At 36.9% G+C, this 27,958-nt stretch overlaps 1 protein-coding gene and 1 pseudogene across 2 annotated transcripts in view; one reads left to right on the top strand and one right to left on the bottom strand.

Annotated features, from left to right (window-relative positions):
* Positions 4,828-27,958, top strand: part of SEC23A (Sec23 homolog A, coat complex II component) — a 58,145-nt gene continuing 35,014 nt past the window's right edge. The window contains exons 1-10 of the mRNA XM_018066347.1: positions 4,828-4,981; positions 8,766-9,007; positions 10,382-10,439; positions 10,668-10,754; positions 11,667-11,903; positions 13,679-13,758; positions 14,958-15,102; positions 21,451-21,609; positions 23,008-23,123; positions 27,542-27,665. Of these exons, the coding sequence (XP_017921836.1) occupies positions 8,787-9,007; positions 10,382-10,439; positions 10,668-10,754; positions 11,667-11,903; positions 13,679-13,758; positions 14,958-15,102; positions 21,451-21,609; positions 23,008-23,123; positions 27,542-27,665 (1,227 nt within the window). The 5' untranslated portion in view covers positions 4,828-4,981; positions 8,766-8,786. The remainder of the gene's footprint in view (positions 4,982-8,765; positions 9,008-10,381; positions 10,440-10,667; positions 10,755-11,666; positions 11,904-13,678; positions 13,759-14,957; positions 15,103-21,450; positions 21,610-23,007; positions 23,124-27,541; positions 27,666-27,958) is intronic.
* Positions 12,642-13,216, bottom strand: LOC106503371 (annotated as a pseudogene). The gene has a single exon (XR_001919899.1). The product of XR_001919899.1 is annotated as a 60S ribosomal protein L17 pseudogene (transcript).

Here is a 27,958-nt window from a genome sequence, read left to right as displayed (position 1 = left end):
TTCTAGTGAGTACTCCAAAAATAGTTGGGTAGTGTCTTATAATGTCACCATCTGAACAAACAGAAGACAATCCATGTTAGAAAAAACTACAGGTGGTTCATTTATTCCCTGGTCTAGTGGTTTGGTGCTTTTACTGTTGTGACCCAGGTTCAATCCTTGGGCAGAGAGAGCACTGAGATCCCACAGGACAAAAACCAAAAAACAGATTAAACCAGAAAGAAAAAGTAGAGGCGAAGGCTCCATCTGCTGGTGACCCTATGCAATTTCAAGAAATTTGCATTCTTTGACTGTACTACTGGAATCTCCAGTTTGGAAAAACCTGTGGGTTCAAAAGTGGGAAGGAAAATATTAGCTGTTACACATTAACTAGTGATTAAAGTGACTAATGACCGAAGACAAAGTCATAGGTTGTTTAGAACACTTGCCCCTAGATAGTCCCTGGAAATAGTCCAAGGTCAAATATCTTTGGGAACTGTACACAAATGCCACTCTTAAAGATTCACAATGAGTATTAACATATTAAAACTCTTGACAAGTTAAGAGACCTATTTTACATAACTGGCATTTCCAGACTTTATTTGACCATGAGACCTCTCCTTCTTCCTCTCTTTTCTTAATTTGCTGTTGTTCAGCCACTCAGTTGTGTCCAACTTTTTGTGACCACATAGACTGCAGTATGCCAGGCTATTCTGACATTTTCAAAAAATACCAGTTTGAAGTAATTATCTTAGGAGTATTTGCTTTTAAAAAAGACTTTTTCTGTGGGGAGGTTTATGTCAGATTTTATAGTTTTACAGTCAATCTAAATACATAAGAATGATAATGATAAAAACAGTATTTTATAATTGTTTAGGTTTCATGCTCAATTCATATTTGAGGGAACAGTCATTTTGTGCTAGGACTTACAGGGTGATGTAACTGAAAGCAAACAGTTATAATCAGTTGCATGTTGGTAAATGTTTAACTAGTAGCTTTCAGGTTTACATATTGATCTAAAATGCCTTAGTCTAGGGATGTCTATAATTAAATAGAAAGCCCGTAAAGATTGTTTTTGGAGATTTTCCCTTTTTCCAATTCATTGTCTGACTCCTTTCTCAGGAGCTCAAGAAATTTTCCATTCTTTAAAATGGCCATACTCTTCAAAGCAATCTACAGATTTAATGCAATATTTGTCAAATTGCCCATTACATTTTTCACAGAAGTAGAACAAATAATCCTAAAAATTTTATGGAACTTCAGAAGACCCAGAATTGCTAAAGCAATCCTGAGGAGAAAGAATGAAGTTGGAGGCATAACCCTCCCAGACTTCAGGCATTACTACAAAGCTAGAGTAATCAAAACAGTGCTGTTTGTTGTTCAGTTGCTAAGTCGTGACCAGCTCTTTGAGACCAGAATACTGCAGTGGGTTCTCCAGGGAATCTTCCCAGACCAGGGATCAAACTTGTATCCTCTGCATTGGCAGGTGGATTCTATTCTGAGCCACCAGGGAAGCCCAAACAATGTGGTAGTACTACACAAAACAGACATATGCATCAATGGAACGGAAAAGAGAGAGCCCAGAAATTAGCTCACACATGTATGGTTAATTGATCTTCAACAAAAGAGGCAAGAATATACAATGGGGAAAAGACAGTCTCTTTAGCAAGTGGTGTTGGGAAACCTGGACAGTTGCATGTAAATCAATGAAGTTAGAACACACTCTCACACCATTTGCAAAAATAAGCTCAAAATGACTTAAGACTTAAATGACATGATACCATGAAACTCGTAGAAGAGAACATAGGCAAAACATTCTCTACTATGAATCTTAGCTGTATTTTCTTAAGTCAGACTGATCTAGTCAAAAGAATATATACACATATCTATCTATATCTATGTATCAGAATCACTTTGCTGTATACCAGACCAAAAACAAACACAACATTGTAAATCAACTATACTTCAATTAAATTTTTTTTTCCCATTCTCTATTCTTCTTCAGATCAAAACTACTTTACTTTCAATATATCAGAAAAAATAGTTTTCATCGTTTACCATCTGGACTCATTATCCTTTTTAAGTTTATATCTTCAAGTCATTTCATGAATAACTGATACATATTTAGATTAAAGGGATATTCAATAAAGTCATTATTTAAAAAAGAATAAAAGGATAATAGAGAGCAACTTTATTGGAAATTTAAATAAGTAATCTAAGCATAGAAAATCCCAGTTTTTATTCCCTATTTTCCTGGTTTTGAAGATATACCCCAAATAGGCAATGTGCTCTGAATGCAACTACCTTCTCATTGCCTGCAATAATGTGTCTGGAACACATCCATCTTACATACAGTGACTGCAAATTCCAAATACATTACTACTGCATACTATGAATTGCTTATTGTTACTTCTGGTTTTTTTGGAGTTGCATCATCAAAACATAAGAATTTTCTGAAACCTTTAAAGGCTCGTCGTTTTGTTGAATAGAGGACATATCTTCTTTGCTACCTAGTTGCAAAACATCTGTATTTTTAGTTTAATAAATGAGCAACTCAAAGAATTTTTAATTTCCTGGTTATCTGTTTCCTTCTTATCATCTTTGTATACAAAACTGCCATTAGCAAATATCCCTTTAAGAATCTTATCAAGTAAATTATCCATATAAACATCATAAAAGATGAAAGAATTCCATATGCGCTCTTAGCAAAATAAGATCATGCAGATGCTTGTTGCAAATCTTGTGGAATGAAGTTATTCCTTTTGAATGAATAACTAAATGAGAATATCACAGTTTTTGTCTTTAGAAATATATTGTTGACTCATTAATTCTTTACTTAGAAACATTCATTTAGGAAATGGTCATCTAAAGATTCTTAGTTTAAGATTTTGCTCTCATTATTAGAGAGCAATTTCTGTATTTCTCTCTATTTCTGTGTTCATCTTCTGAATTCTCAACTATATTCAATGAAAGCTAGAGGCATAGTACAAAGATCTTGAAAGGTTATAGTACTTGGAGCATTGCAAAAAGAAAACGGAAGGATAATGCAATATGACTTACCTCACTATTCTATCATCTTAGGTAATTATATCATTTTCCATTTTCTTATTATTTTAGTATATTGTAAAGCATAGTTTGGAACAATTAATCATTAATGATGAAATAATTCCATGGATGATGAAGTAGCAGAATGTTGCAAGACAGGAAAAATAAGATCAGTAAGTTTCCATGATGTATCCTAGATTTACAAGAGTTCAATGGACCCATGTAACTACTGCAAATAAAATTTTATTTTATCAGGGGCTTTTCCAGTGAGTCAGTTCTTCACATGAGGTGGCCAAAGAATGTGAGTTTCAGCTTCAGCATCAGTCCTTCCGATGGATATTCAGGACTGATTTCCTTTAGGATGGACTGTTAGATCTTCTTGCAGTCCAAGGGACTCTCAAGAGTCTTCTCCAACACCACAGTTCAAAAGCATCAGTTCTTTGACACTCAGCTTTCTTTATAGTTCAACTCTCACACCCATACATGACTACTGGAAAAACCATAGTTTTGACTAGATGGACCTTTGTTGGCAAAGTAATGTCTCTGCTTTTTGATACGCTGTCTAGGTTGGTCATAACTTTCCTGCCAAGGAGTAAGTGTCTTTTAATTTCATGGCTGCAGTCATCATCTGCAGTGATTTTGGAGCCCCCCAAAATAAAGTCAGCCACTGTTTCCCCATCTATTTGCCATGAAGTGATGGGACCAGATGCCATGATCTTAGTTTTCTGAACGTTGTTTTCCCTTACCTCACAATAATCTTTGATGGTCACACTGCCTGCCCCACTTTGTTGGAAACTTGTATATAGCATGACTCCCCCTCTTGCCTCCTTGGAGCAATTTTCTTGGGTCTAGTGAGATGCTGCTTCTGGGCTCAAAGTCCTTAACATTCCCACCAAATAAAATACCTCTCTACTTTAAAGTTGTGACTATATTATTTTTTTAGTCAACAAACTCCTCACTGAAGGGTGGGGTAGTCAGGCTATCAAACTCCTGTCTTTCCAGCCAGTTTCTGTCTTTCCCATTTTGTTCAATTCTTTTCTTGAAAAGAGAAGCAGAAAACACATCAGGATGAATCAACCAAAGATTGTAGAGGGTGTGTATGTGTGTGTTGGTGTGTGTTTAGGGGGGAGAGGTGGCAGAGGCAGTGTAGGAGGGTAGGTAAACTGACTGGGAATACATCAACAGTGTATAAACAGTATGTAAGTTCTTCCAGATCGAATATTTGGCCTTTTTTGCCTACGCGGTATCATAGCATCGCTACTGTGCCTAGCACAAAGCAGACGAATGTTGAGTAAATGTTTGTTGCACTAAGCGAAAGAACGAACTTCTCACTTTGCTTTTCAGGGGAGATGCGGCTTGTTCTTGGAATCAACCGGGGCCCTAGAGGAGAGGATGTCCTAGGGAACACCTTCGTTTCTCTCAACGAGGTGAGGAGTCTGGCGACAGAAGGTCGTACATCGTGGAGGCCCACGGGGACTGGGATCCGCCGTGACTCCCGGGAGAGGAGACCGCATCGCCACGACGCACCCCACCGTAGCGTTTTAGTTCCACCGGGTTTCGGCGCCTCCCCCGGGTATCCGCGTCAGGTTTGTCACTGTCGCCCCGCCCCTCCAGCTCCGTCGCCGCCTCTCTCCCCTCCCCTCTCTCGTCCCCTTCTCCAACCTCCGGGCTCCGCCGCGGTCCCGCTCGCTCCCCTGCGGTTCTGCGGCTCGGTCGCCCCGCCCCCAGAATGGCCCCGCCCCATCCCCGCCCCACCCCTCCGGCCCCGCCCCTCCCCCTCCCTTTGACGTGGCAGAGGCGGCACCAGCCATGTTGGTCCAGCGGAATTCTGTGCGCAGGCCGGGGGCGGGGCTGCGCGGTCCGGGATTGCGGTGCCACGGCCGCTCCCGCTCGGCGGAGGGCACGGATTTGTCAGGTAGAGGCTGCGACAGGCGCGGATCTCGTACGTGGTGGCACTGTGGTAAGGATCGATTTCGGGGCCGCGAGCGCTCGCTGGGAAGCGGGGGAAGGTCGGCGGCGGGTCCGCGGGCCGGGGTCTCGAGGGTGGTGCCCACTCTGCCCTCTGGGTGCCCCGGGCCAGGTAGGGGTGCCCTGGGGCTGCGACCCGGCCCGTCGGGGGCTGCCTTGAGCCCTGAACTTGTCACCTTCTCACCTACCACCTCTGCTTAGTTCTGTAAGGGCCTGGGAACCCGGCTCCCTCACCCACCTCCCCCCGATCATGAGTGAAAAATGAGAGTCGAGTGAAAAACAGCAGTTAGGGCATCTCTCGCAGCACCCAGCCCTCCGCTCATGGCCGATCTGCCTTCCCCACCGCACCCCACCCCACCCCATCGCCGCTTCTGGGTACTTTGGCTTCTTGGTTCATTCCTTGTCTCTTCAGAAAAGCTCTAGACTTTGACCCGAGGTGACTTGACACTCGTAGTTTGGCCTTCGGAGTTAAAGGGGGTAAGGAGAAAAGTGCCAGGTAGAGCTCACACCTTGGGCCTTGATTACAAAGACTTAAGTTTTCAGATTGGACCCATCTTCCGTACTTCCATTTGGCCCTAAATGTTTTCCCGTTTTGGTGGGAAGGGAAAGGTCATAGTAAATCCGCTTGTAATCACTGGAGTGAGTATGTTGAATCCGGGAGCTTCCTCAAGGTCCACCCCTCAAAGGAGTGGATAACTAGCCAAGTGAACTTGGTTAAAAGAAGTTTAAGATTTAATTATATATGTATGTTAAGTCTGCCTTTTCTGCGTTCTCCAGTAGTCTTAACTGACATCATTTTGGAAGTTCAGTCATTTTTAATTGGCTCAGAATTTTAGATTTGGAAGGGGCCTTGTAGTTTTCCAACCCAAACCCCTCATTTTACTGATGAGAATTTGAGGATCAGAGAGGTTAAGCTATTTGTGCAGTATAATAAATCTAGTCGTGGGAAGTAGTTGAAGACACTTCATTGAGGATTTTAGGACAGAAAAGTGGGAAAGCTGCATTTAATTGTCTGTTAACAGATATATCTGATTGGAAGGAACTCAAATTTTACTTGCAATTTACAATGTATTTCACTTAGCTATCTATAAAATGGCTAATGGGCATATATCTGATGTGCTAGGTTAAAGTGACTTAATGTTTCTTTACTTTTAGTTATACCATAAGAAAGTACATTCCCAGTGATTGTAAGTTGTGCTGAAAAGGAGACATTTCTTTAGAATGGTCTTTTATGTTTTGTACCACTTAATAAAATGTAATGACTAGTATATTGTCTGCATCCTAGTTTAGTGTTTGAATCAAAGTTTTTTTAGTTTTATGCTTTTATACAGACAATACGAGGGGAGAGAATGCTTTTCAAATAATGCCATTTCATAAAGAGCTGGTTTGCAAAAGGACTTTGTTTCAGATATGCTGTTGTTGAATATGGGACCAAGCCTGGCAGGATTTGTTTTAGAGTGAGTGATTTTAAGATTAATTTCTCCCTTGGAAAGGTGAGGGAATTTGGGGAGGTGTTTTGCATGTCTCTGTAATCGGACCAGTTAAGATGAAAAATGTGGGACATTTTTCAGACTGCTATTGAAAAGTGATAATGTAAGAAATAAATAGATGTGATTTAGAGAACAAATATGATCTTAGAGCAGAGCGATTGAGGAGACAAACAGTGAGGAAGAGGAGGGGAATTGTACTTAAATATCAATCAGGTGATACTAAGTATGTCTCAATAAAAAGTAAGGATGTCAAGTTAGAATCCAGGCTTGTTGCCTCTTGTAGAAACTTACACCTGGCCATTGCCTGTGTGTAGATGTCTTCATGATAAGTTTCATAGAGCCTTTCTCTACCAGCTTCCGTGCTTTTAAATTAAGCCCTAGAGTCCTAAGGAAGTGATTCTCAGGGCCTCTTTATATTCTTAAACATTATGGAGGATCCAGAAGAAAAGAAAAGAAAAAAAAAAAAAAAGTCCCTCAGTCATGTCCTATTCTTTGCGACTCCATGGACTATACAGTACATGGAATTCTCTAGGCCAGAATACTGAAGTGGGTAGCCTTTCCCTTCTCCAGGGGATCTTCCCAACCCAGGGATTGAACCCAGGTCTCCTGCTTTGCAGGAGGATTCTTTACCAGCTGAATCAGGCTTAATAGAAGACAGGTGGATTTTCGGATCTACTTGCTGTCTGTTTTGATATGTCGTCTGGTTGAATATGAAGGAAATCTGGCCTCACATAAACATGTAGCTGGAAAGCTCATATTGTTTCCTATGCTAAAACTAAGGTTGGCATCTTCTAACTCCCCTCTGATTATCCTTGACCTTTGTTTTATCATTATCTTTCAACAGCCATTTTTTCTCAAATGCTTCTGTTTTTCTCAAAGCCACCTCCTATATTTAGCTTTAAAATAATCTTTTCTAAACAAATCTAGTTATCTTAGGATTTCTCTCTACCCTTTGTCAATCTTTGAAAAATCCATGGTTGCTTTTGCTTAGTATAAAATTCCCTAGTTGTCTCTGAAATTCTGATAGGAGGAAACACAGTGTCTAATTGTTATTTTCTTCTTATATTTTCAATTAGGATATAATTGACTAATAACATTCTTCTTTTAAAGAAGGGAAAGTTCTTAGCTGTTTAAGATACTTAGGTTTGTTAAGCATCAGTTTCTGTAATTTGTATTATCAAAATATATTTGAGCATTTTTCTGAAAACTGTTATATCTAATAATACCTTTTCTTCCCTCACTTATAATTTAGAATCAATTCCTCATCCCATCATTGTTCTTAGCAACTTCAGCATCCTTGCTGGCTCTGTGGCTACCCTACCTTGATAATTCTTCGATTCTTGATGCCATTCATCCCTCTCACAAATCTTTTAGCCAGCCAGATAGTACTTGAGATTCTATCTTCTTAGACCTTTAAATTTTATAATTTCCCTCCATCACTAACCACTGCTGCAGTTTGAGAGCATGAGAGAGACCTGTTGCCTAGGTAGGAGAGCTGGCATCCTAGTCAAACAGTTAGAGAATAACAAGATGAAGATGTCTTTTGATACCAGGCCCTAACCAAAATGGCATCTCCCTCTTCTGGTAGTGAGTTTAAATGATTATATTGAAATTATATATCTCAAATTAGAGTTTAAAATGCTCTCATAAGTTGGAATGTTAGAAGTATTCTGAATTGTTTCTGCAAAAGAAGTAAGTGATGTATACATCACATGGAACACACTTATCATGCGTTTATTTCTTGTTCCTCAAATGGCCTGTATTAGTATGATAAAAAATGGCCTGTCTAAAATAGAAGTACCTCGTTTTAGAAAAATCTTTCTGTTGTGTACTCTTAAGCATTATCTTTAGCAAGTTTAATGGAAGCTTACTGCCTTCTGGGTAGAAAAGCATGTGAATTTTAGAATTTAATGTTTTTGACAATCTGTTTATTAGAACGATGTAACTCACAAGGTTGATACAGAAAACTTAGGACCTGGATTTTCCCCATTTTTGACCTAAATCAATAGGACATCAATTTTATCATTTATTATTTTTTCTGTAGTTTTTTTCAAGAGTGAATGAAAAAAGGAAAAAATACTTCTTTTGGGGCCTAATGAGCTTTGGGTTCTGTAGAGCCATTCATTATTTTGTTATAATTGAGGTCATTGTTCACTTGCTAATTTTTTTCTGAGATAATTATTTTCTTATGATTTCTAATGGATGAGCATCAGTGGAACTTGGGAAAACATACTTACTTTGAATTTTCTTAATAGGATTTAAAACTATCTTTTAATTTTGTTACAGAAATAAGAATCAAGCTCTACCATGACAACCTATTTGGAATTCATCCAGCAAAATGAAGAACGAGATGGAGTCCGATTTAGTTGGAACGTCTGGCCGTCGAGTCGATTGGAAGCTACAAGAATGGTCGTTCCAGTAGCAGCCTTATTTACGCCGCTGAGGGAGAGACCAGATCTGCCGCCCATTCAATATGAACCTGTTCTCTGTAGTAGGACCACTTGCCGTGCCGTTTTGAATCCTTTATGGTAATTAAAGTATATGGAAAACACTAAAGTGTCCTTAGGATTTTAAAAATGTAGTTTCTTACTTGTTCATTTATATACAGTGTTTTTGTTTATAGTTATTTTTTCAAATTAAAGTAGAACCAAAGAGCTATAAAATTTTAGACGCATACAGGTTGTAGTGAGTTAAAAAGAAACCAAATACAGAATTGTCAGTATGTAAACTGTTAGATTCTATCAGTATTCTCTAGATACTGATGCTGGCTATCACCTCATTTTGTGTCATTTGTAAAGTCATAATGGAGTGGTATGGTGTTTCAAAAATGTTGTGATTTCTTGTTATATAAGCCAGACTCTGAAGAATCGCCTTTTATTCCTCTCTCTACTCCCTCTCTTTCCACTCAATCCACTGGCAAATCTGGTGGATTCTGTCTCAAGAACATTACTGATCCTGTCTCTTATTCTCATTCTCTGCTAGTACATGGTGCTTCAAAAGATGGTAATCTTTTCTTGGGTGGTTTCATTATCCTCCTAACTGATCTTCCTGTTTCCATTCTTGCCTTTTATCAGTCTCTTCTCCACCCAGAAGAGTGGAGAATTACACTTATAATGAAAAATCCAAACCCCTTATCAAGACCTGTAAAGCTCTATATAATCTAGCCTGTGTATATTTCTGCCTTCATCTGTATCATCCATGTTCTTCATTTTCGCCTACATTATACCTTATCTTCTTTCTATTCTTGGATATACTTATTTCTGCCACAGACTTTGTGCAATAGCTGCTATACATGCTGCCTGGATTGCTTTGCCCCCAGATTTTCCTGTAACGGGTTTCTTTTAATTTCAGTTACATTTTAGTTGTTTCTTAATTAAGGCTTTCCTTTAAAGTTGCCCTCCCAAATACTTTCTCATGTCTTGTTATCTTTAGTTTTTATTATCACTATCTAAAAGTATCTTCTGCATTTATGCATTTATTGTTTATTGTCTTTCATTTCTAGAATATAAGCTTTATGATAGTAGGACATTTGATCTCATTTACTTATCATCAGCACCTAGAATAATGGCATTCAATAACTATATATATTTTTATTGAATATGTGTTTTCTAGAGCTGAGTTTAGAAGTTACTGAGTCACTTGGAGAAAAAAATAGGATTATCTTAATTTATTGTTGGTATTTACTGAATATTAAAAGTTACAGTATATTCATTTTGGTGAGCTTGTATGTGTTAAAAGTATGAATTAAATATTGGCAACACCTAAAGATACATGGCTTTTAAGGATTGCTTTCACTGTCAGTTTGAATTAATTCATTTTCAGAAAGAAGTTAATTTTATTGAAATTGAAATTTCTGCACAGTTTAACTGAATCATGAGCTATTGTATCTTTTCTTAAAACAGTCAAGTGGATTATCGAGCGAAACTCTGGGCTTGCAACTTTTGTTATCAGAGGAATCAGGTAAGAAAGCCCCCAATTGTAGATGTTAATGCTGTAATACCAGTACTGGTCTATAGATGCAGGAAAATACACATTTAAAAATAAAGACTAATTTTTTATAGGATTAAATAAATAAATGATAAAAGTGTCTATTTTTAAGTAATTAAGTGATCAGGAAATTCTTTTCAGTTTAAAATTTCATTACTTGGTAATAATTTGTTAAAAAATTTTGCTTTTTTCTACCTCTAGTTTCCACCGACTTACGCTGGTATATCTGAACTGAATCAACCTGCTGAACTTTTACCTCAGTTTTCTAGCATTGAATATGTAGTTCTGGTAAGAACATAAGAGTAACTCTTTAAGGAAGTTTAAAATATCCAGTAATTTAGCAGTACTTTATACCAAAATAATTATTCAATTGAGCTGACTTAAAAGGCATCATTCTTCATTCTCACATTGAATTGATTGAGCATTTCAAAGGTAAGAACTGTCAAGGTCAGTTTGAGCAAGGTAATTTTTATTGTAGTTATTTGAAAGGTGGCCAGGATTTTGGGCGGGGAGGTTTGATTTGCTGTATCAAGTAGGTCAAAAATAGTAAAGTATCAATTTTGGTTTGTAGTTGAAAGGTTAGTTACAGATACTTGGTCAATATGATACTGGAGCCTAATGATATATCCCCAATTCTAATAATGAAATTACTCTTGAATTGGTTCTTGTTAGGAAAATAATTTTTCATCCCTTTCTGAACAGCTTTACATAATTTAATACTTAAGTATTAAGGTAATGTCTCATGAATGTTGTAGAGAAAGCAGAATATGACTCACTTGAGTCTGTCACTAATTTGTCTGCTCTGACTAATTTCTAGTTCCCTTACAATGCAATTCAGATAAGATAATTATTTTATAAAAGTCACCTAATTTTGCTTTTAAGGTTTAAAGTTACTGTTTTCTTATTTTAAAAGAAATGCTTGTTGTAAGAAATGAAACTTCGTGCAGTTAAGTAAAATTGAAAGTGAAAATATCTTTCTTATAACATGACTAATGCTCATAAACTTAATTTTTCACTTGATGATGTATTGGATATATAATATTTCCTTTGTAAAATGGCTTTATTAGAATTCCATTGTGAAACATATAATATATTATTTAATTAGTCCTCTATTGATTATCCTATATATTGAGCTGAAGTGTTATACTTTTAAAACAACATTTAAAACAACATGTTTTTAATCACAATATTTTTTAAAAGCGTGGTCCTCAGATGCCTTTGATATTCCTCTATGTGGTTGATACTTGCATGGAAGACGAAGATTTACAAGCCCTGAAAGAATCTATGCAGATGTCACTAAGCCTTTTACCAGCTACAGCTTTGGTTGGCTTAATTACTTTTGGGAGAATGGTGCAGGTTCATGAACTTGGATGTGAGGGCATTTCAAAAAGCTATGTCTTCAGAGGAACAAAAGATCTGTCTGCCAAACAACTGCAGGTAAGCAACAAGAATGGTAGTTTGCCTGTCTCTGCGTATCACTCTGTGTATGTCTAAAAACGCCTTCTAGATATATGTTTCCAGAAAATATTATGAATGACTAATATGTTATAACAAAGCCTTTAAATGTAGTGTTGGCCTCAGCTTTCTTTCGTTTGCCTTACACTGTAATCATAGAGATTGAAGACCCTTCACTTCTGAAGTATCTGTAAAACTTAGAGTGAAACTGAAACTATTTTACTAAAGATTTGAAGGTTTGTAGAAGAGTCATTCTGAAGACTGAGAGAAGGCAACCACTTTTGTTTCTTTGCATGTCACTTAGGAACTAAACACTTTGTGTTTGGCAAGGGGAGATATTTTAAGTCTTGAAAGTTAATAGGTGAACTGTGAATATATATATATATTTTCATACACTGGGATATTTTTGTCTTTGGAGCAAATTAAAGCCTTGTCTGGGGGAGTTATGTGCAACATACTAGGATTATCTTGGTATATTTTTCAAAATCTTTTTCTGTCTAGATATTTTGATAGATGCTGAGAGATATTCATATTACTTTAAATATGTTCATAGATTAGAAGATGGTTGAGAGGGCAGAGAATGTTCATATAAGTCAGAGAATTAAGAAGCATAGATATGCAAGATGTTTATTACTTTATAACCCCCCTTTATACAATTCCTTATTATTTCTCCATCATATTTATTATTACACTTTTTTTTTTACTTTTATTTGCATTTACTTTTGCGGCATTTATTCCCGGGCCATAAGTTTTTGTTTCTTCAGTTTCTTCTGGGATATCTTTTTCTTCTGTGCAGCCTCCTCTTCTGGTTTAGGAACAATCTGTTCTTTCTTAGTAAGGATCATCTCAGTGTGGCAGGGAGAGCTCATGTAGGGGTGGATCCGACCATGAGCTCTGTAAGTGCTGCACCGCATTTGGGGGGCTTTGTTCACTTGGATGTGCTCAATGACCAGAGAATCTACATCTAAGCCCTTAAGTTCAGCATTACCCTCTGCATTTTTGAGCATGTGTAGTAAAAATTCAGCCCCACTGTTTGGCCTGTGCACACCTACCAACTCCACCGTTGGAATGGCGGAATGGCACACATTGCTTCTTTAAAGTGACATCCTTCAGATACTTGCTGGCTTTTCGGGTATGCATACCCTTTATGGCCTGGACAGTTTCACGAGTGTTCTTAAAGTGAACACGAAGATTTGAACCTCTTGATTTGCATGATTTTGTGGGGTTTTCTGGGTCAAGTGAATAGCGCACCATTTTTAGGGGTCACCTCAGGCTGCTTAGTGGAAAAGCATCATTACACTTATTTAGCTAATGCTTTAACTTTTGTTGGTTTCACCAGATTTAAATTTTCATACAGTCAGGGACTGTTTATATTTTTCACCATTGCATACCTGGCCCATAACAGATACTTGAAGTATATAGCTGCTGAAAGGAATAAATGAATACAAGTTAAGAATACAGACATTCAAATTACACAATAGTTTATTTTGACTATTAGAAATGAAGTATTCTGAGCTAGTTTCCCCATCTTTGCTCACATAGCACTTTGTACTTTGCTCTCTTACGATGTTTATTTCATTGTATTACTGTTTACCTGATAGTCTTCCCAACTGGAACTTTTGCTTTCAAGGGAAGAGATTTTGTGTTCTTTATTTTTGTGTTTCTAATGTCTATGGAAGCACCTTCCATGCCATAAATAGTTAGTACATCTTTGTGGGAGTAATTAAACGGACATCACAGAAATAATCTCTTTACAGGAAATGCTGGGGCTCTCTAAAGTACCAGTTACTCAAGCAACACGTGGTCCTCAGGTACAGCAGCCACCTCCTTCCAATAGGTAATAAATATGGCAAAAAGAACTTCCCAGTTTTACAGTTGATACATCTGTCTTCACCCTTAACTTGAACACAGGCCTTCAGTGATCCGATACCATTAAATATTTTTAAGAATATAAATACTGAATTAGTATACTTTTTAAAGAGTTGCGGTAACATCACATTGCTGAAATGGTTGGTTTTTCATCATTACAATGTAAGGCGTTACTTTAGTTTTGATATGGTCTTTAAATTTTTTTTTAAATATTGGAGTATGGTTTTTTTTTTTAACTTACGTGGGGCGTTTTATTTATTTGTTTGTCTGAATGGTACTGGGTCTCTGTTGTCGCACGGACTTCTCTCTGGTTGCTGTGAGTGGGGCTTACTCTTCTGTTTGGTGCGAGGGCTTCTCACTGCAGCGGCCTCTCCCATTGCAGAGCATAGGCTCTAGGGTGTACGGGCTCAGTAGCTGCGGCTCATGGGCTCCGTAGTTGAGACTCGCAGGCTCCAGAGCACAGGCCCAGTAGTTGTGGCATTGGGGTTTGGTTGCTCTACAGCATGTGGGGTCTTCCTGGATTCGGGATCAAGCCTGTGTCTCCTGCATTGGCAGGCAGATTCTTTACCACTGAGACACCAGGAAAGCCCCTGGAATGTAGTTTTGATATATTCCTGATTTTCTGTTTTTAAGTTCAAAAAATTTAATTTTTGTGCTTGAGGGCAGCCAAGCAAAAATAGGTCCCCGTAAGCTTTTAGTTTTGCCTTCTTAGTTTTGTGGGTAGCTTTTTCTGCTAAACTTAACTAATCAGAGGTGGTATTAGTAAAATTGAGTTGATATATCTTCTCATAATTAATTCAGTAACTCTAAAACTTACTAGATTGGTAAACGGAAGATGCAGTCCCAAAGTAATACTTGGTTTGAGTGTTTTCTTTACAGTAATTGTACGCACTGAGTTCCTCAGGAGTAGACAGCATCACTTGGGAACTTACTTGAAATGCAGATTCTTGGTCACTACCCCAGACCTGCTGAAACAAAACCCTGGAACCAGCAATCTGTGTCAGTACAAACCCTCTCACCGATTCTGATAGACACAAAAGTTTGAGAACCATTTGGTCTGCCTTGTATTCAGCTTCTTTTTCTGTTCTTAAGAAAGTAGACAATTTGTTTCTTAAACCTTCACCCACTAACATTTATCAATGGCTTTTTATTTTTTTTGTTTTGTAGATTCTTACAGCCAGTACAGAAGATAGACATGAATCTCACAGACCTTCTGGGAGAACTTCAGCGGGACCCCTGGCCTGTACCACAGGGAAAGAGACCTTTGCGTTCCTCTGGGGTGGCACTTTCCATAGCTGTAGGACTCCTTGAGGTAGTGACAGTAACTTTATTTTGGAATGTAAATACGTACGTGTATGTATGGACTGATATGCACAAGATGATGCTGGGTGGAAAAATCAGGTCCCGGGACAGCACATACATGATTTTATTTAAAGTTTGATCTGTGCTATATCCTTTTGTGTGTAGAGAAGCTTCTGGAATGATGTTTACCCAAGCAGGATAAGGAGAATTTTACAAAATACAATTTGAAAATTTTAAACTTGACATATCTTAGCTTTATCTCAATAATTAGAAGAGTTTTTGTAAAAAAAAAAAAAGTTTTTTTATAAAAGTTTGAAATGTTACTAGAAAAGTTGCAAAGGACTTTTTTCTCTGAACTATTTGTGATTAAGTGATGTTCCTAACTCCTTGAATACTTTAGCTGTATTTTCTATAAACTAAGATATTCTCCTACATAACCACAATACAGCTTTTAAAATCAGGTTTTAAAATATGTGATATATATATATATATATATATATAGATGTTTTATACAATACATGACACTGATGTGTTGTTGTGTTGTTGTTGTTCAATTGTAAGTTGCATCTGACTCTTTGCAGCCCCATGGACTGCAGCACACCATGTTTCCGTCCTTCACTATCTCCAAGAGCTTGCTCAAGTTCATATCCACTGAATTATACAATACATAACACAGATATATTACTGCCATCTAATTCTCAGAACTCATTCAAGTTTCACTGATTATCTCAATAATTTTTTTTTGCTTAAAAGATTTAATTCAGAGGCATGTAGTGGTTGGGCTTCCCAGGTGACACTAGTGGTAAAGAACCTGCCTGCCAATGCACAAGACATAAGAGATGTAGGTTTGACCCCTGGGTCGGGCAGATCCCCTGGAGAAGGGCATGGCAACCTTCTCCAGTGTTCTTGCCTGGAGAATTCTATGGATAGAGGAGCCTGGTGGGCTACAATCCATGGGGTCATAAAGAGTTGGACACGACTGAAGCAACTCAGCATGCATGCATGCACCTGTAGTGATTATGTCTGTTTAGTCTCCTTCACTCGAGTACGTTTCCTCAGCCTGCCTTTACTTTCATGACCTTGGCATGTTGGAAGATTCAGGCCAGTATATAGAACGTTTCTCAAATTAGGTTTGCCTTGATGGTAGCCTCACAATTAGATTGAGGTCTTGCATCATTGGCAGGAAGATCACAGAAGTAATGCTATGTTCTTTTTATAGCCTATCAGGTGACATGTGATTTTCATTTGCCCCATTATTGATGATGAGCACTTTGATCATTCATTAAAATGTGTCTGGCAGAAGTCTCCACTGTAAAATTACTCTCATTTCTCTTCCCTTTATGATTAATAAACGTTAGATGGTGAGGATCTTTAAAACCATGAAAATATCCCATTCCTCATCAAACTTTCAATTTACTCTTTTATTTATTAATACCACTGTGGATTGATGGTTTCCTGTTTTATGAGTTATAATCTGTGACTTTCAGTTTTGTTTTTCTTTTAACTTTCTAGTTTGACATAATTCCACACGTATGGAAAAGTCACAAAAATCGTTCAAAGAATTCCTTTATATCTTTTAACCAGATTCCTCAAATGTTAACATTTATTATGTTTGATTTGTCCTTCTCTCTCTAGATATTTATATAGATAGTGAAACCATTTGAAAGTCAGTTGTAAATATATCCCTTTACTTCTAAGTACTTTAGTGTGTATTTCTTAATTACACAAAACATTCCTTTTATAATGCAGTTCATTTAACAGTCATGAGATTAACATTGATAGAACACTATTTTCCAAATATTTAAACTTTATTCAGATTTCACCAGTTATCCTAATCCTAACTCTGTATTGTATTCAGTTGTCTTGTCTCTTTAGTGTCTTTTATTCTAATAGTTCCTCAGTTTTTCTTTGTGTTTCGTGACATTAATATTTTATAAGAGTACAGTCTAGTCATTTTTTTATTTTAATTTTGAAATTTTTAATTGTAGGACAATGGCTTTATAATGTTGTGTTAGTTTAGGCTAGTTATTCTGTAGAATGACTTTCAGTTTGGGTTTATCTGATCTTTTCTCATGAGTAGATTGAGCTTTTGCACTTTTGGCAGGAATATTGCAAAAAAAAATGCAAATACTGATTTGCGATCTGCTTAGTGCAGCATCTCAGGAAGTCCATGATGTGACGTTAACTTATTTTATTACTGCTGGTTTACTTAGCTTTGATCAATTGGTCAAAGTGGTTTCAACCAGGTTTCTTCAATGTAGCGTTATATTTTTCCCATTGTAAGTATCTATGGGGAGATTCCTTGTATACTCATCAAACTTTTACCCAGTAGTTTTAGCATCCATTCTTGATTCTTGCTTGATCAATTATTATTGGGAGGGGGGCTAAATAGTGACTTTCTAATTCCATCATTTCTTCTACATTTATTGACTTTCTACTTGAGGAAGAGTGTTCTGTTCTTCATTTATGTTTATATCAGTGTGAATTCTTATTTCATCCAATGGATTATATTCCTTTACTGTCATTATTTATTTTGAAACTCAAATTGTCCAGATTTGGGCAATGGGAGCTGGCTCCTGGGTCCTTATTATATGTCCTCATCACTGTTTGAACATTTACTTGCTTTCTAATATAGTAAGATGTTCAAGGCTCATCTTACTTGTTCCCTGCCCTTGACCTGAAATCAGCCATTTAGAAGCCCTGGTTTCTTTTAGCTCTGTTTCTTTTGGAACATAACCATGCTTCTACTTCTGCTTTATTGACTACACCAAGGCCTTTGACTGTGTGAATAACAACAAATTGTGGAAAATTCTTAAAGAGATGAGAATACCAGACCACCTTACCTGCCTCCTGAGAAATCTATATGCAAGTCAAGAAGCAACAGTTAGAACCAGATGCGGAACAACAAACTGCTTCCAAATTGGGAAAGGAGTGCATCAAGGCTGTAGATTGTCACCTTGCTTTTATTTAACTTATATGCAGAGTATAACATGCGAAATGCCAGGCTGGATGAAGGACAAGCTGGAATCAAGATTGCCGGGAGAAATATCAATAACCTCAGATAATGCAGATGACATCACCTTTATGGCAGAAAGTGAAGAGGAACTGAAGAGCTTCTTGATAAAAGTGAAAGAGGAGAGTGAAAAAGTTGGCTTAAAGCTCAATATTCAGAAAACTAAGATATGGCATCTAGTCCCATCACTTCATGGCAAATAGATGGGGAAACAATGGAAACAGGCTTTATTTTTTTGGGCTCCAAAATCACTGCAGCTGGTGACTGCAGCCATGAAATTAAAAGATGCTTGCTCTTTGGAAGAAAAGCTATGACCAGCCTAGACAGCAGAGTAAAAAGCAGAGACGTTACTTTGCCAAAAAAGGTCCATCTAGTCAAAGCTATGGTTTTTCCAGTAGTCATGTATGGATGTGAGAGTTGGGCTATAAAGAAAGCTGAGTGCCAAAGAACTGATGCTTTTGAACTGTGGTGGTGGAGAAGATTCTTGAGAGTCCCTTGGACTGCAAGAGGATCCAGCCAGTTCATCCTAAAGGAAATCAGTCCTGAATATTCATTGGAAGGACTGATGCTGAAGCTGAAGCTCCCATACTTTGGCCACCTGATGTGAAGAACTGACTCATTGGAAAAGACCCTGATGCTAGGAAAAATTGAAGGCAGGAGAAGAAGGGGATGACGGAGGATGGATGGTTGGATGGCATGACTGATTTGATGGACATGTTTGAGTGAGCAAGCTCCGGGAGTTGGTGATGGACAGGGAGTCTGGCGTACTGCAGCCCATGGGGTCACAAAGAGTTGGACACAACTGAGTGACTGAACTGATGGTTCATGTGCTCACTGTTACTAGGATGTCATTGCTTTTATGTCCTAGTGAAAAGAGCTAAGAAGCAGATATGTATAAGAAGATAAATAGATATATCTATATGTATGTTTCCCTCTCTCTCTATGCTGCTGCTGCGTCACTTTAGTCGTGTCTGACTCTGTGCAACCCCATAGACGGCAGCCCACCTGGCTCCCCTGTCCCTGGGATTCTCCAGGCAAGAACACTGGAGTGGGTTGCCATTCCTTCTCCAATGCATGAAAGTGAAAAGTGAAAGTGAAGATTCTCAGTCATGACCCCATGGACTGCAGCCCACCAGGCTCCTCGGTCCATGGGATTTTCCAGGCAAGAGTACTAGAGTGGGGTGCCATTGCCTTCTCCGTCTCTCTCTATAGCTGTATATTTATATATGTACACACATACCCGTATAATTAAGTGTATGTGTGCATATATTTACACATATATCTACATTCCACTGCAAACATCTATGTCTATCTCTGTTAAAACCATAAACACTATATATATTAAAAATCAAGATTTCTTTCAGATATATCTAATTCCAATTTAGTACCACAGGATTTATTCTGTCCTTCCCACTTTGCGTATTTCTAATTCTTTCTTTGACCGTGAGAAGCTGACTGTGACTATTCAAAATATATTTACCTGTTTGCTCAGTCCTAAAATACAGATAGACTAGTTTTAGAATTTTTAGCTCAGACCTCTGTGAAAAACCCTAGGAGTTAGGGCTCAAGGTTTATTTAACGTTCTGAGGATATATGAGACAAAATACACTATACTCAAAAGTGAACTGGGTTAGTTATCCACACCCTCCCCCCACTTCGTGTGGTTATGTTTTTCATTTGTTGCACATTCTGTACATTTCTTTTAAAAAAATCCCATTCTTGTTTTGCATGTGTATATATGTGTAGTGAAACATTAACATTCTTCCAAATCAAAGTTGTACAAAACTATATATTCGGAGTATGTTAGTCCCTTTGTTGTATGAAATTTGTCTTCTAGTAAATTTCTTAAGAAGATGTAAGGGTACAGAATTCATAAACTGTCTAGTGTTTAAACACTGTTTCTTTGTTTTTTTTTTTTAATAGTTGAAGGATAACTTGGCAGGATATAGAAAGCCTTGCTTTTCACTTTCTTTCTGGTAGTTTTTGAAAATGATGCTCCATTGTTTTCTTGCTTTGATGATTTTGAGAAGACTGATGCCAGTCTAATTCTCTTGCCCATGTAAATTATTTGATCATTTTGCTTGGAGGTCTTGAGCAATTTATCTTTATTATCTTAATAGCATTAGTAGAGTGTCTTGTGGGTAAATTTTCTCCAGGGTCTGGTGATCATTTTTTATATGTGTATTCAAAACTTTTGTTTCTATAAAGTTTTCTTGTGTCATAGTGTTAAGTGTTAGTTTTTTTCATTGTTTTATCTTCCTTAAGAACTCCAATTACACATAAATCGGATCTTTGCTAGTTTTCCATTTCAGCCACTTTGTCTCTGCCCTTTTATTCTTCTTTACTTCGTTTTTATGCTCTCGGGTATTTTCTTGCTTTTCTTCAGTTTCCTTTAAGTTTTAATTTAAATCTGGCAGTTGTTCTATGCTGGTTGCTAGCTCCCTTCTTTCTTCCCTGTACTTTGCCCCAAACTGCCCTTGCTCTGTGTGAAGGTTTTCATGGGAGATGGCTCACTGGGACTTAGTGTCTATTTTTTTCCTTATAAGTAATTCAGAGTTTAAATGTTTTTTGTGTTCTAGTCATGAAGATGTGTTGTTTGTATACTTTTATTTGTTCTTCTTTACTGATGTTTCAGCTTTACATGATTGCTATTAGATCAGCAAGATGATACCCAGGATGAAAAGAATATTTTTATTTATTAATCTAATTTAAGAAAGTCATATAAGTAATAAGTATAACTAATAAAAACATTCAAACAATATACAAGGATATATGAAAATGAAAATTAAAAGGCAGTTTTCCTTGCTCTTCCCTAGATTTGTTAAGTATGTGATTTTTAAAATTATTATTAAAGTTTATATCACTTACATTCTTTTCTGCACTTGATCTTAGCCAAAAGCCCGAGAAGTGATATATTCTTTTCTGAATGTAATGAATAAGTAGCTTGAAAATGCACTCTGTATTTTTTTTCAATAACTGCTTATAGAAATTTAAAAGCATTTTGAATATGATATTATTCATTTGTGGAACAAATAGAGTGCCCTGTTTTCTTCTTCTTTCCCTACTCCTTCCTGTCTGGAGGAACAACCTTGCTTATAGGGATCAGGTTTATAGATAATTTTAAAATTAGGAAAAAAAAATAAAATTAGGAAAGCATGGCTATTAGAATAGAATTTCAAAAGAAAGATGTATCTTGTGTTTAAATTTTGTTTTAAACATTTGATTATTCTTGAGATATGTGTGCTTTCCTGTTGTTTAGAAAGAATATGTCAAAATTCACTATCAGAAATGTGTATCCATATGTTTCCCTTTAAACTCTTCTCATGGGTTACTTTCTCCTGATAGTGTACTTTTCCGAACACTGGTGCTCGTATCATGATGTTCATTGGTGGTCCAGCCACTCAGGGGCCTGGAATGGTGGTTGGAGATGAATTGAAGACACCCATAAGATCATGGCATGACATTGAAAAAGACAATGCCAAATATGTCAAAAAGGGAACTAAGGTAAGTTTGATTTTTAAGTCTTTTTGCCTTATTAGAAAAGTTCATTTGATGAAGGAGGAGGAATATAATTACTTGATGATAAATCCGATATTGTGATGATCCTATAGCTGCCATTCAGAATTAGAGAAATAGTCTTTTTTTCCTTGATAACTTAGGGTATTTTTTTTCTGGTTTTAAATATTTAAAAACTTAATTTTGTTGTTTACTTGCTCAGTTGTGTCTGACTCTTTGCAACCGCATGGACTGCAGCACGCCAGGCCTCCCTGTCTATCACCAGCTCCTGGAGTTTACTCAAGCTCATGTCCATTGAGTCAGTGATGCCATCTGACCATCTCATCCTCTGTTGTCCCCTTCTCCTCCTGTCTTCAATCTTTCTCCGCATCAGGGTCTTTTTTTAATGAGTCAGATCTTTGCATCAGATAGCCGAAGTATTAAAAACTTTAAAAATTTAATATTTTTAAATTAAACTTAAATATTAACTTTTTAATTAAAAACTTAATAGTGGACACCAGTAGGTGTCTCTTTAAAAATTAATCCTGGGAGAAAACCTGTGTGTCTTTTTAATATTCATGTTAAAGAATATCTTTCCCATAAGGAAGAATTTCTTAAATTTTCCTAATTCTCATTTTCAAGAGGCTGCCCTTTAGATGTGAATATTATTCGTAATTTGAATAGTCCGTCATTTTCTCATAAGTTGTTCTCTGTTCATGAAACTTCAATTTTACCTGAGTTTGTGTCAGTACATTTTTACTACTTTCGATTCTTGACACCCTTGTATTGGTTCTGCTTGTTAATTCCCAACCTTCCCCCTTTTGAAAAAATTCTCTAAAGTTTACAATTTTAGCTTAGTTGTGCTGTTTTGTCTCATGTTTCTTTTTGGTAGTCATTATTCAATTTTTAGTGCATAGTTAATAGCAGATAATTTTTGTTACTATTAATGGATACTATTTTCCTGACACCTAATTTCCCTTTTGAGCTTGGAATATTTCTTAGAGCTACAAAAAAAGTTTTATATTTGTTTATCTTAACGCTTTTGTTATTGTCTCTCTATTTTTGATGTTACTTGGGTATAGATTTAGCCAAGAAAAAGTTCTGTGTTGATTCTTCTATTATTTTTATGTATGAAGAGCAAGATGTTCACTATGCTTTTCTTCAAGGTTAACTTGATTGAGGAGTTTAGAAAGAATAGCAGTTAAAGTAAAGAAAGTGCCAGACTTACTAGAATTTATTGTATTATTTTATGAGACATTATAGAAAGTGAAATTAGGACAGATCCCATTTAAATTATTGTAGACTCTGAACATTTCTTAGATCATCTTGATCTATTAATGGTAAAAGAGTTATAGGATGATGATGTTTGTACATTACTCTGATTTGATCTTAAAAATTCTGTTGTAGCATTTTGAAGCATTGGCTAATCGTGCTGCTACCACTGGTCATGTTATTGATATCTATGCATGTGCATTAGATCAGACAGGTCTCCTGGAGATGAAATGCTGTCCTAACCTTACCGGGTATGTATGCACATTTTTATAAGTTTTGCAATTATAAACTAATAATGAGAGTTTACGAATATAAACCAATGACAGTTTTGGAAAAAGTAACCGAGTCATCATCCTGCCACTCTAGGGCAACAGCTGTTAAGTTTCTTATACTCCTTTCAGTGATGCTCACTTTAAATTTTTTCTAAAATACAGTTAAAAAGGCACAATTTCTGTTTGAAAAGCTCATCTTGATACTCTTAAGTCATTGTTGTATTTTATTACTTTAGTGGCTTTTGTGAAATTTAATTAACATACCGTAAAATTTACCCATTGAAAGCATAGAATTTATTTTACTTTCTTTTGGCTGTGCCGCATGGTATGCGGCATGTGGGATCTTAGTTCCCCGACCAGGGATTAAACCGGTGCCCCCTGCATTGGGAGAACAGTCTTTACCACTGGACAGCCATGGACGTCCCTAAGCATATAATTTACTTTTTTAGTATATTCTAACTGTCACCATAATTTAGCTTTAGGACATCTACATTATCCCAGCAAGAGACTCTGTACCCATTAGCAGTCACTGTCTATTTCTCCTTCCTTGCCCTCCCCTTTCAGCGTGGACAACCACTGAACTACTTTCTGTCTCTATACATTTGACTGTTCTTGACATTGGGGGGAAGCCATTTTGTCCTTCACCATTAAGAATAACGTTAGCTGTGGGTTTTGTAGATGCTTTTATCAAGTTGAATATGTTCCTATCCCTAGTTTGTTGGATTTTACTTTGAGTGAGATGGGAAGTCATTAGTGAGTTTTCGGGAGAGGAGTGATTTGATTTGACTAAATGTTTTAAAAGGGTCATTGATTTCAGTTGTCTTCAGCAGTGAGATACAGGAATAGCAAGTGGTGGTATCACAGGTGGTGAGACATGGTTGGATTTTGGATATATTCAGAAGGTAGAAGATTTGCTGATAGGTTGGATCTGGGGTTTGAGAAAAGCAAATGAGTCTAGAAGGGATTGTGCTGTTCTTTATTGAAATGGATACGACTGGGAGGAACAGTTGGGGAGAAGATTAGGAGTTCAGTTCTGAACGTGTTTGGTTTAATATGCCAGTAGACATCCATTGGAGGAGTTGAGTAGGCAGTTGGATATTAGAACCTGGTAGGCAGAAGACAGGTCTGGATTTATATCTGTAGATATAAATGTGGGAGTTGCCAGAATATTACATGTTTTTTTAAAGTAGTAAAAGTGGATGAGATTATAAGATTGTGTAATTTATCACTGTGAAGGTCATTGGTGACTTTCCTAAGAGCGTTGAAAGTTGACTTAGAATGAATAAGAAAAGGAACAGGAGAGGGGATTGTGAGCAGCTGGTATAGACCAGAACTTCTCAGACTTCCATTTCACATTTACACGTCAGAAGGATATCTTGGTAAAATGCAGATTCTGGGTTTAGTATGGATAGGATGGGACTTAAAATTCTGCTTTTCAAACAAGACCCCTTGGTGATGCTAATGTTGATGGATCAAGGGCCACACTGACTAGGAAGGGTATAGACAGCTCTTGCCTAAAAGTTTGTTGTAAAAGGGAGCAGATAATAGGGTGCGGTATATGTTGCCATTAATTTAGGATGCTTAACTAGGTGTAGTGATAACGTAGATCATTAGAGATGGTATGTTTACAAAAGTAGAAAATCTGAAAGAATGTACATGCCGACTGTAAAATCAGTATGTTAGGTTGTCAGGACTTCTAAATCAGGGTCAGTGTACAAGCTTCAATTATATTTTTGTGTACCAATAACAAATACAGTAGACCCTTGAACACCATGAGTTTGAACTGCACAGGTCCACTTATATGTGGATATTTTTTCAGTAAATATACACTGAATTACTACACCATCCTTAGTTGGTTGAATTTGGGGATGTGGAACCTGGATACAAAGGGGTAACTAAAAAGTTTTACATAGATTTTTGACTAGAGCATAAGGGTCTGTGTCCCAACTCTGGGTTGTTCAAGAGTCAACAATAAAGAGTGAACAAAATTTAACAACATACAATCTATGATTGCATCAGAGATGATATAAATTAGGACTTCAGCAATATTAAAAATAAAATTACTGTTGAGTACCTCTCTGGTAGTTCAGTAGCTAAGACTCCATACTTCCAATGTAAGGGGTCTGATTTCAATCCCTGGTCCTGGAACCAGATTCTGCGTGCCTCAGTGAAGACCTGGCACAGCCAAATAAATAAATAAATAAATAAATAAATAAATAAATAAATACAATCTCATTAAAAAGATTACCGTTGATTAATTGTACCACATCAGTTTTATTCTTTTGCCTAATTTTATTTTTGATTGTTTTTATTATTTAAAACTGCTCAAAATGTTTTTATTATTTAAAAACTATATAAAATGTTTATAAATGTTTGTACTCATGTTGTTTATGAGTATATGTGTCCTTTTTTAATTTTTTATTAAAACTGTCTTTTTAATCCCCCATTTAATGTAAACAGAAATTTTACATGCCTTCCCCTACTTTGGGCTTCCCTAGTGGCTCAGAGGGTTAAGCATCTGCCTGCAATGCAGGAGACCGGGGTTTGATCTCTGGGTTGGGAGGATCCCCTGGAGAAGGAAATGGCAACCCACTCCAGTATTCTTGCCTGGAGAATCCCACAGACAGAGGAGCCTGGTGGGCTACAGTCCAGGGGTCACAAAGAGTCAGACACGACTGAGCGACTTCACTTTCCCTTAATTTGCATTTTTTCCTACTTTGCATTTTTTACTCACATCCTGGAAATAGATTTATACAGTTGACTCTTGAACAATTTGAGGATTAGAGGAACTGACCCTTTGCATAGTGGAAAGTCTGAATATAATTTATAGCTGGCCCTTCGTTATCTGTGGTTCTTCCATATTTGCAGTTCTACATTCTCAGATTCAACCCTCAGTGGATAGTATGGTTCTGTGTATTTACTACTGAAAAACAAAACAAAACAAAACAACACACATGTAAGTGAACGCATGTAGTTCGAAACCTGTGTTGTTTAAGGATCAATTGTATATTACTCCACTGTGTGGATATACTGTATTTTATTTGGCTAGTTCAACAGATGATCATCTGGATTATTTCTAATCTTTTATTACTGTAAAAATACTGAAGTGAATAGACTTGTGCCTGTATTTTGCTTTTTGGTTTTGTTTGCTAGTGATCTTTGGGATGGATTCCTAATAGTGTGTTTGCTGGATTAAAGAGAAAATACATATTTAATTTTGTTATATATTGTCACATTCCCTTGCGTTGGGGTTGCATCATTTTCCGTTCCCATCAGCAGTTATGAAAGTGCCTACTTTTCCCACAATCTCCTCAACAGAATACATTGTCAGACTGCTTTGCTGATTTATTAGGGTGGAAATGGCATCTCAGATAGTTTCTATTTGATAATGTTTTTTTAAAACTTAAATTTACAGAAGTACATGGTTATGGAAAAAAATTAACAGTATTTAAGTGCATAAAGTGAAAATGCTCCCAAAGTATCCCTGTATTCTCATTACTGTGTATAATACCGTTAAGTTTGCTGTGACACACAGAGACAAATACATGTGTATACACATACACATGTAGATGTTTGTTTTTAAAAATGAGAATGCCTGCCATTAACTCAGCTGTCTTCACTAGCAGGGAGAACTGGGTAACTGGGGTAGGAGAGACACATATGTTCAGTTCAGTTCAGTCGCACAGTCATGTCCGACTCTTTGCGACCCCATGAACCAGAGCATGCCAGCCCTCCCTGTCCATCACCAACTCCTGGAGTCCATCCAAACTCATGTCCATCAAGTCGGTGATGCCATCCAAGCATCTCATCCTGTCATCCCCTTCTCCTCCTGCCCTCAATCTTTCCCAGCATCAGGGTCTTTTCAAATGTGTCAGCTCTCCACATCAGGTGGCCAAAGGATTGGAGTTTCAGCTTCAACGTCAGTCCTTCCATTGAACACCCAGGACTGATCTCCTTTAGGATGACTGGTTGGATCTCCTTGCAGTCCAAGGGACTCTCAAGAGTCTTCTCCAACACCACAGTTCAAAAGCATCGATTCTTTGGTGCTCAGCTTTCTTTATAGTCCAACTCTCACATCCAACACATGTTACTGTGTACCTATTTTTGCTTTCTGAATTTTGTAATGTATGATGTATAACGTATTTAAAAAAGATTTTTAAAAAATTACTGAGGACAAATAGAAGTGTTAGGGGCACTCAGGTACCCTCAGGATTGAGATTATTTGTGGGATAGGAATATTTTCATATAATTGAGTTTTTAAAATTAATGTTAATAAACACATTTTAGGAAATATCTTTAAAATGTTGTTAGTAGTGTTGAGAAATAATTTGCTTTTCTGGTTTTACCACATGGACCCAAGTACTGGCATCACATTGTCTCTTGTTCTTTTCATGCAGAGGATACATGGTAATGGGCGACTCTTTCAACACTTCTTTATTCAAGCAGACCTTTCAAAGAGTTTTTACCAAAGATATGCATGGGCAGTTTAAGATGGGCTTTGGTGGTACATTAGAAATAAAGGTAAGAGCTAAAACTTGACATGTGTGGTATGTTACCAAGAGAGAAATTTGTAGGCTTGATCATAATTTTAAAATACCATCAGTCAAATTCCGTATATACTTTAAAAATAGTGGTTATTTTATATTGAAACCTGGAGTTAGAGATTTTATTCACTGTAATACTGTTCATTATTAAACATATAATGAAATTTTACTTGAGTATCCATAGATAATTGTTAAAACAAGAAAAAATCATGTAAGTAAAATTTCCTTTGACTCCATTTTTTGTTTATATAGGGTTTAACTTTTTAAGGC

Source organism: Capra hircus, chromosome 21, assembly GCF_001704415.2.
Source record: "Capra hircus breed San Clemente chromosome 21, ASM170441v1, whole genome shotgun sequence".
Lineage (NCBI taxonomy): Eukaryota > Metazoa > Chordata > Mammalia > Artiodactyla > Bovidae > Capra > Capra hircus.
This window is presented reverse-complemented; position numbering and strand designations above follow the sequence as displayed.